At 44.3% G+C, this 9,745-nt stretch overlaps 1 protein-coding gene across 1 annotated transcript; it reads left to right on the top strand.

The window, feature by feature from the left end:
- The first annotated feature begins 4,145 nt into the window (after nt 1-4,145).
- On the top strand, nt 4,146-9,516 carry CAV2 (caveolin 2). The gene is made up of 3 exons (XM_075208986.1): nt 4,146-4,555; nt 4,891-5,078; nt 8,109-9,516. The coding sequence occupies exons 1-3, from the start codon at nt 4,412-4,414 to the stop codon at nt 8,257-8,259; spliced, it is 483 nt and encodes a 160-aa protein (XP_075065087.1). The 5' UTR covers nt 4,146-4,411; the 3' UTR covers nt 8,260-9,516.
- The last annotated feature ends 229 nt before the right edge of the window (nt 9,517-9,745 follow it).

Raw genomic sequence — 9,745 nt, 5'->3', positions numbered from 1 at the left:
CACTGTCCCCATGCATCACACTGTCCCCCTGCATCACACTGTGCACCCTTCAGCACACTGTCCCCATGCATCACACTGTCCCCCTGCATCACACTGTGCACCCTTCATCACACTGTCCCCATGCATCACACTGTCCCCCTGCATCACACTGTGCACCCTTCATCACACTGTCCCCATGCATCACACTGTCCCCCTGCAACACACTGTGCACTCTTTATCACACTGTTTCCCCTTCATCACACTGTCCCCCTGCATCACACTGTGCACCCTTCATCACACTGTCCCCATGCATCACACTGTCCCCCTGCATCACACTGTGCACCCTTCATCACACTGTCCCCATGCATCACACTGTCCCCCTGCAACACACTGTGCACTCTTTATCACACTGTTTCCCCTTCATCACACTGTTTCCCCTTCATCACACTGTTTCCCCTTCATCACACTGTTTCCCCTTCATCACACTGTCCCCCTTCATCACACTGTTTCACCTTCATCACACTGTCCCCCTGCACCACACTGTGCACCCTTCATCACACTGTCCCCATGCATCACACTGTGCACCCTTCATCACACTGTCCCCATGCATCACTGTCCCCCTGCATCACACTGTGCACCCTTCATCACACTGTCCCCATGCATCACACTGTCTCCCTGCATCACACTGTCCCCATGCATCACACTGTCCCCCTGCAACACACTGTGCACCCTTTATCACACTGTTTCCCCTTCATCACACTGTCCCCCTGCATCACACTGTTTCCCCTTCATCACACTGTCCCCCTTCATCACACTGTTTCACCTTCATCACACTGTCCCCCTGCACCACACTGTGCACCCTTCATCACACTGTCCCCATGCATCACACTGTCTCCCTGCATCACACTGTCCCCATGCATCACACTGTCCCCCTGCAACACACTGTGCACCCTTTATCACACTGTTTCCCCTTCATCACACTGTCCCCCTGCATCACACTGTTTCCCCTTCATCACACTGTCCCCCTTCATCACACTGTTTCACCTTCATCACACTGTCCCCCTGCACCACACTGTGCACCCTTCATCACACTGTCCCCATGCATCACACTGTCCCCCTGCATCACACTGTGCACCCTTCAGCACACTGTCCCCATGCATCACACTGTCCCCCTGCATCACACTGTGCACCCTTCATCACACTGTCCCCATGCATCACACTGTCCCCCTGCATCACACTGTGCACCCTTCATCACACTGTCCCCATGCATCACACTGTCCCCCTGCATCACACTGTGCACCCTTCATCACACTGTCCCCATGCATCACACTGTCCCCCTGCAACACACTGTGCACTCTTTATCACACTGTTTCCCCTTCATCACACTGTCCCCCTGCATCACACTGTGCACCCTTCATCACACTGTTTCCCCTTCATCACACTGTTTCCCCTTCATCACACTGTCCCCCTTCATCACACTGTTTCACCTTCATCACACTGTCCCCCTGCACCGCACTGTGCACCCTTCATCACACTGTCCCCATGCATCACACTGTGCACCCTTCATCACACTGTCCCCATGCATCACTGTCCCCCTGCATCACACTGTGCACCCTTCATCACACTGTCCCCATGCATCACACTGTCTCCCTGCATCACACTGTGCACCCTTCATCACACTGTCCCCATGCATCACACTGTCCCCCTGCATCACACTGTGCACCCTTCAGCACACTGTCCCCATGCATCACACTGTCCCCCTGCATCACACTGTGCACCCTTCATCACACTGTCCCCATGCATCACACTGTCCCCCTGCATCACACTGTGCACCCTTCATCACACTGTCCCCATGCATCACACTGTCCCCCTGCAACACACTGTGCACTCTTTATCACACTGTTTCCCCTTCATCACACTGTCCCCCTGCATCACACTGTGCACCCTTCATCACACTGTTTCCCCTTCATCACACTGTTTCCCCTTCATCACACTGTCCCCCTTCATCACACTGTTTCACCTTCATCACACTGTCCCCCTGCACCACACTGTGCACCCTTCATCACACTGTCCCCATGCATCACACTGTGCACCCTTCATCACACTGTCCCCATGCATCACTGTCCCCCTGCATCACACTGTGCACCCTTCATCACACTGTCCCCATGCATCACACTGTCTCCCTGCATCACACTGTGCACCCTTCATCACACTGTCCCAATGCATCACTGTCCCCCTGCATCACACTGTGCACCCTTCATCACACTGTCCCCATGCATCACACTGTCCCCCTGCAACACACTGTGCACCCTTTATCACACTGTTTCCCCTTCATCACACTGTCCCCCTGCATCACACTGTTTCCCCTTCATCACACTGTCCCCCTTCATCACACTGTTTCACCTTCATCACACTGTCCCCCTGCACCACACTGTGCACCCTTCATCACACTGTCCCCATGCATCACACTGTCCTCCTGCATCACACTGTGCACCCTTCATTACACTGTTTCCCCTTCATCACACTGTCCCCCTGCATCACACTGTGCACCCTTCATCACACTGTCCCCCAGCATCATTCTTTAGTTACCTGCTGCCTTTTCTTGAGGCAGTGGCTCCTCTCTGTCCAGCTTCTCACTGACAGTGTCGGGACGTGATGATGACGTCACACCTGACAGTCAGTGAGGGGAAGAGGAGTGAATGGAGGATGGAGGAGTGACAGTGTGTCCCTACGGCAGTTTGTAGGGAGGGCACGATCAATCAACCCAATCACTCCACCCCTGCTGGATCTAAACCTGTGCGGCAGCCGGCAGCTGTGGAAGTTAAGCTCAGCAGCCGCTGCACGGCATTACACAATAGTGCCCGAAATCAGTGGCAATTCCCAGACCCCGGCGCCCTAGGAAGCTACCAAATGGTAGCACCAGACCTGGGCATACTGTGTCTTTGCAATTTTTCCCCAGTTTCCTTAATGCTCTTAATGTCTTGTCAAATCCTAATAACTTGCCAGGTATTTCAAAATATATCCCAAAGTAGTCAGCAACCAATAGCAAGCCAATGTTTTTTTTAAAAAAAAGTTCCGAGTCATTTCACGCTAAACAGCTTTTTTTTGCAGACAACTAATTATCTTATTATAAAATAATGCTTTATTAATTATGGTATTGATACTACACAAATAAATTGTGATATTAAAAGACAAACATTCTTATGGCTTGCACATTCCACTATTACTCTCCCCATTCATGTTGTGTGCGTTTTTAAGCTATATGCAACATATGGATGCAGAGCGCCCTCCCCACACAATATGCAACCAGCACTGCTTATTGCAGCAATAATTGAGTAGGAATTATGTTAACACACCCCTATGTCTCCCTCGCCCACCCATACCCTCCTACTTTACCTCTGTCCAAGCGTAAGGAGACACAAATCCCTGATACGGAAAAAAAATTATACTGATGTATGCATAAGCATTTGGGGTGTGTATTTGCAGTACAAAAAGGTTTCTTTTTTACGCAAAAAGAAGGACATGCATCCAACTCTAAATGAGCCCCAACAGGGCCCTAACTGGGGCTGTGCAAGCCGCAATGCTGAAGGGGGGCGCAGTTTATGAATATTTTAGCTTAATTTGGTTTAAATTGAAGGCCAGGGGGGTGGCAGATTTCCTTCCCGCCCCAGGCGCTAAAATTTTAATTTACAGCTCTGCCATGTGTCTGCAAAAAAAGATGCCAGAGAGTGGCAGAGTACACATTGCAGGAATACACTGCTCATCATCAGTGAGAAGAGCAGTTGCCTGTGTTGTCAGGTACTTAGAAAGTACCCAAGGGTGCAAACAGGGACATTTTGCCACTAGGAGCAGGATTTGGTTACATTCTAAGCCCCCAAAATCATGGTCTGGTCTGGAGCAGTTTCCAATTTGTCCACCACTGCTAGTTGATGATAAGTCTACATATTAACAAGAGATTTTAAAACATATTGAAATGCTCAAGCTGCTCACCAAGCCCTAAACTCCAAAACAATGGTACAAATTGAACTATCCCATCTAATGACAAAACTACTAGCATTATACCATCTTACTCCAGTTCACGAATCTTTCAAGTCTGTTATACCACTGCTGAGTCAAAGCAGTAAGCACGCTGATGACTGCATGCATGATACCAATGCAATCTTTTAGTAAAATCACATTTTTATTCTAAAGTTCCACTGAACAACTGTGTTCCGTGTTTGAGCCGCGCAGATCACAGCAGCCGAGTCCCCTCCTGAGCCCTCTATCCTGGCTGCTGAGGGTGTGGAACGCGGGGCGTGTCCCGGGACCCACTGCCCGAGTATGCAGCCCGCACCGACACACACTGGGGAGGAGGGGGACAGCGCAGCAGCTCCAGCATCCAGGAAGTGGGGTGCGCGCAGACCATCGCTCTAACTAGTCTATCGGAGACATTATGGGGCTAGAAAAGGAAAAAGCCGACGCTCGTATCTTCATGGATGAAGACGAGTTCAATCGCTCTTCTGTCCCAATGCTGACTGAGAAAACCTATGATAATCACCCGGACCGGGACCCCCACAAGTTAAACAGCCACCTGAAGGTAAGAATGCGTGACGTTTCCAGTTGGTCTGTATGACACCAGTAGTGATTGAGGAGTGATCAGTCGTTTAAAGTGCTGCTAACTCCTGTGCACTTCAACGATGAAATGTCTTTGCTCTTATCCCACATAGTATAGACGCGAGGTGGCTTCCAGCTGTTGTGGAACTACAAGTCACAGCAGTCTCTGCCAGCCTTGCCCTGGCCGGGGTTTTGGAATGTGTGGTTTAACAGATGGAGAGCCTCGCCTTGCATAATCTTGCCTTTTATTGATATTATTACTGCACTGTGCTACTAATAACTGCTCTCCCACTTGTGTCTATTATCTTTATGTTACAGCTGTCATTTGAGGACGTGATTGCAGAGCCCGATACTACTCACAGCTTCGATAAAGTATGGATCTGCAGTACTGCCCTGTATGAGATCAGTAAATACCTCATCTACAAGGTGCTCACAGTGGTCCTCGCCATCCCACTGGCCTTTGTTTTAGGACTAGTCTTTGCTATCCTCAGCTGCCTGCACATTTGGTAAATTAACCTGTTTGGTTTTTTTTATTGTATGAATGAATGCAAATTTAAAATATGCATAGAAATTATTGCTGTACTTATAGAAAATCAATTATTAGCCAGTGCTGAAAGATGTGATTGCAATCCCACCTGCCAGAAAAGAAATTATAGTGTACTTGTGACTTGGGCTTCTTCACTCTGTTGTTATGAGGTCACACAAACCCAGTCTATCAGGATATTCCTTGTGCGGCCAAATAACTTACAGCATTTGGTTCAGTAATATTAAATGAGCCTAAACTGATCTGACAGACTAAATTTATTTAAATTCAAATTACTATTTTTGGGGGGAGAGTGGATTACTCATGAACATTTTGCTGAACTGCTGTTTCGCCTTAGTGGTGCAGAAGGTGTTGCAGGCTGAAACAATTTTTGTGAGGCTCTTCCGTTTTGGTGAAATCATTTCATCTCACCACCTTAAAATGGCCGTGGAGACGGTTTTGAACGGAAAGACCAATAGAAATCTGTAATCTCTGTGATTGTAGCTTCTTATTGGTCCATAAGGCCACACTTGCCTCATCAGTGCCACACAGCCCCTGGATTTTGGCTTAGGCTGTGGGAAAAACATGGAGCCCTGGAAAAAGCGGGTGAAATAGAGCACCCCTTAGACTCTTGGGACGGGTGTCCTGGGTAGAGTGATTTTTTTCATCCTACCTAAGAATGGAGCTTTATTAAAAGACACAATAGCTCCGCCTCATCCTCATCCTCTTTTCTCCACATTTTTACATATATGAATGTCATGTTTACAGTTGCCACAGTGTAAATTGATATATACTAACTTTGCAGGTAGATCTAATAATGAGTAGAAAATATAATATGAGTATTACAGCCTCAGGCAACAGGGTAGGAACACCCCTGCTGCGGGCATAATTATTATCGTACATTTTATTAGAATTATTTTATTAATGTTGGAACTATTTGAATTTGTCCTTCTGGCAGCTCACACACTGAACCGGGGTTACCTCTGCCATCTTAGGTACATGTACTGCACCTATTACCTGTGTAAATTGAAGCTTCCTATTTGTTATCTGAATCTATGTTAACAAAATACAGCCTATCAATTCGCTAGTAATAAGTTATATCTTTATGACCAAAATTCACAAGTCATGGCCACTATTCAATCATTCAACTATAAGACTATTGATCTTCATAACTGTTGTGAATGCATGAGCCCAAAAGAATGTCAACCATATTATGCTATTCTGACCTGTACTTGAACCTAGAGAGGATCAACTTCCAATTAAGAAGCAATGGATTATACGGTATGCTTCTGGCATACAGTAACAGTTTAAAACAGTTCTCTACTTCAGTGCCTATTACATATAATCAGGAATGGGTAACTGAATAGGCTTTTTGTGTATAAGAAAGAGTCATATTTGTATCTAGTGAATATAAGCTTAAATTCAATACAGTGACTTATTATTTTACTATTTTTGCTTTTTCCATAACCTTGGTGAAAATAGTCTCTACTTTCCCAGAATCTTTTTTACAGATCATTTGAAAAGTGGAGCTATAAGATGTATTTCTGCTATTGTTCATAGACAATGTTGGCCTAAATTTTGAGTTAGGAGCAAAGCATGTTACATTGCAGGGAGGATGGGTGGGGGCAAATTTAAAATGTGGGGACAGATATAGAGTTGGGAGTGGGCATGTCCGATCTCAACTCTAAATTGCAGTGTAAAAATAAAGCATCCTGGTATATGTGTGCGACAAGCAAAAGTAACCAGTGTTTTCCCTGCACGCAAAATTTTAAATGAAAAAAAATGAATGAGTTTACACCCCTTGCATTATAACATGGTTTGTCCAGGAGCAAATTTGCTCCATTTTGTTTTGCTCTAAATGAGGCTCAGGGCTAGATTTACTAAACTGTGGGTTTGAAAAAGTGGAGATGTTGCCTATAGCAACCATATCAGATTCTAGCTGTCATTTTATAGAATGTACCAAATAAATGACAGATAGAATCTGATTGGTTGCTATAGGCAACATCTCCACTTTTTCAAACTCGCCGTTTAGTAAATCTAGCCCTCAGTGTTGTTGGCCAACAGTCAACAAAGTATCATGGGATTTGTAGTCCATGAGCAGCAATGGGTGCCCAGACTTTTGTGACACGGGTTTTATCAGTTTTTATATGTTCTACCAAATGATTTAGTGAATAAGTCTAAAGCTCCAATTAAGGAAAGTCCTGGCTTAATTCAGTTACTTAGGGATTTGAATACAGAAGCTCTTGCACCCCAACAACACAAAAGCTCTTGCACATTCTCCTGCCATTCGCTTAGACAGTAAATAGGTCATCATCACCAGACATATATTGCCCAGGGATATATAATAATGTGACATTCCATTGCAAACAACTGCTGGAAAATATCTGCCTGTTTTCAAACAACATGATAAATATACCTACATTGCAAGCACCATATTGCACATTGCAAACCTCATATTGCAGAGATACTCCCAACTGCCTGAAGACAACACCCCATTTGCCAGACACTTGTTGCACAGAACTCCCAACGCAGAACCTGTTGCACAAAGACTAAACATTCCAGCTACTGCCAGTCACCTTGCTGCACAGAGAATCCCACAACTGCCAGTGCCTTTTACACAGAGACCACAACTACTCTTAGCAACATTGTTGCACATAAACCAAACCCCACCACCCCACCTGTTGTATAGAGGCCCCAACTACCCCTGCAATTTACCACACAATCAGAGGAGACAGCAAGTGTGGCTATAAATCAACAATAATCCACAGATACGATCTAACGGTCCCTACCCCATGATAATCTGGTGGAAACCATGTGATCGACCATTCGATGCCACTGAGCTAGACAGAAAAAGGTTAGACACTTCTGATTGATTTAAGTGTGATGTTCTTGGTTGCTTCATTAAAGATACAATCCCAACTTCATAATATAGCTATGCAGTACTTTTGGTCAAATGTCTACTTAAACATTTTCCATGTATAACTAAAATATCTTAAAATTGTTTTATTTGCAGGATTGTGATGCCATTTGTGAGAACCTGTCTAATGGTGTTACCGTCTGTGCAAGCAATATGGAAGGGCATTACAGACAGCCTCATAGCCCCTTTATTTGCAAGTATGGGGCGGTGTTTTTCATCTGTCAGTGTTCGAGTAGACCAGAATTAGGCACTTTTACACATTTCTGATATTAAGAATCTGTCACACTAATGGTGATGATTACTGCTTCGTCCCTCACTCTGCTCAATGTTTGCTGTTAATGGAATATATCCTTAACACTCCCATGTGTACATTCCAGATCTACTCTAGCTCCAACTACAAATACTTGTGTTAGATCAGTTCACTCTGCTCAGTGTTGGATATAAGCAGTACTCTATTGGGAACAAGTACTACGTATTACATATTATGGTCAAAAATTATTTAGTCTTATTAACATATTTATTGCTCAACACAGTGCTTAGGAACTTCTACGTAATGAAAGCAGGGTTCAATACGAATGCCATATTTACAGACTACACTGGGATCCCTGTGTGTCTCTGAGGAAGAGGGTGTCCAGTCATGGAACCCTAGCACCCTGCTGTCACCTATGTGATCTCAGTGTCCACAGTAATTACACCAATGCTAATTGTCCAATTTCAGATTTTCTCAAGCCTTTGCTCAAGAAGCCGCAACTAGTCATGTTTTATGCATTACATTGATCAGGTTAATTAACCTAATTAACTGGTACAGTATGTCTAACACATTGACACATAGGGATATCCACAAAACATTTTTGAAGTGGTTGAGAACCCTATCCTAGATTAAGAAGATTAGTGGATAGATCCTATCATTATTTTCTGCATGCACCAATCAGAAAGATGCAATGACTGTCTCTTATGGACTGAGCAGAGTTCCTGTACCAGGGATGTCCGGGACGTCATATAACAATGCGGGGTAGTGATCACAAGTGGAAAACCTAAGAGCACACTTCATGTAGTTTTCACTGGATGTGCAGAAACCTGGAAATCCTTTCCACAGATGTTATTTAGTATCTCAGGATATGCAAACATTCAAACCTTTTACCATTTATTTTGCATTACTGTATAAAGCTTTTGATGGGCACCGAGGCAGCAAACCATAACTCTGCCTTTTTCTATTAGCCAGGCTTTATATGACAGAATTACTTATTCCTCTTTGCGTTGCACATTATTTTAACAAGAATTTTGCCTGTACATTAAAAAGAAATGAAAGGTTTTCATTTATATTAACTGAAATGCACTGAACTACTATGCTTGTACATTTTAAATAAATATAGAGAAAAATTTTGTGTATAGCATTTGCAAAGTTAAATCAATATGTATCTTAAACTCCAATCTGTGTACAGTAGTCTTTTGTCTGTATGTCCATCCAACGATAATAAAAATACATTATCACAGTGATGCAAAACCAATTCTGGAATTCTCAATAGGCCAGGATTTCAGTTACTAAGACGCTACTATTTTGACACAGTCCAAATTTAAATGCAATTACCGTATCATCCAGCGGCATGCAGCAGAAAACGTTTGGCGGTGCTCACCATATAATGATAGAGTATACTGTTAGGTTAATTGGTTTTGAACAAATTGATGCCAGTGTGTATTTGTATGGTAAAGAATGTAGACTGTAAACTCGACTG

Source organism: Mixophyes fleayi, chromosome 4, assembly GCF_038048845.1.
Source record: "Mixophyes fleayi isolate aMixFle1 chromosome 4, aMixFle1.hap1, whole genome shotgun sequence".
NCBI classification, from domain to species: domain Eukaryota; kingdom Metazoa; phylum Chordata; class Amphibia; order Anura; family Limnodynastidae; genus Mixophyes; species Mixophyes fleayi.
This window is presented reverse-complemented; position numbering and strand designations above follow the sequence as displayed.

What these genes read in the sequence shown, in the direction of transcription:
- CAV2 (XM_075208986.1), top strand. Translation starts at nt 4,412, where the DNA reads ATGGGGCTAGAAAAGGAAAAAGCCGACGCTCGTATCTTCATGGATGAA. An exon ending in AGTTAAACAGCCACCTGAAG is followed by an intron (nt 4,556 to 4,890) that starts GTAAGAATGCGT and finishes TTTATGTTACAG; the next exon opens with CTGTCATTTGAGGACGTGAT. An exon ending in CTCAGCTGCCTGCACATTTG is followed by an intron (nt 5,079 to 8,108) that starts GTAAATTAACCT and finishes TTTTATTTGCAG; the next exon opens with GATTGTGATGCCATTTGTGA.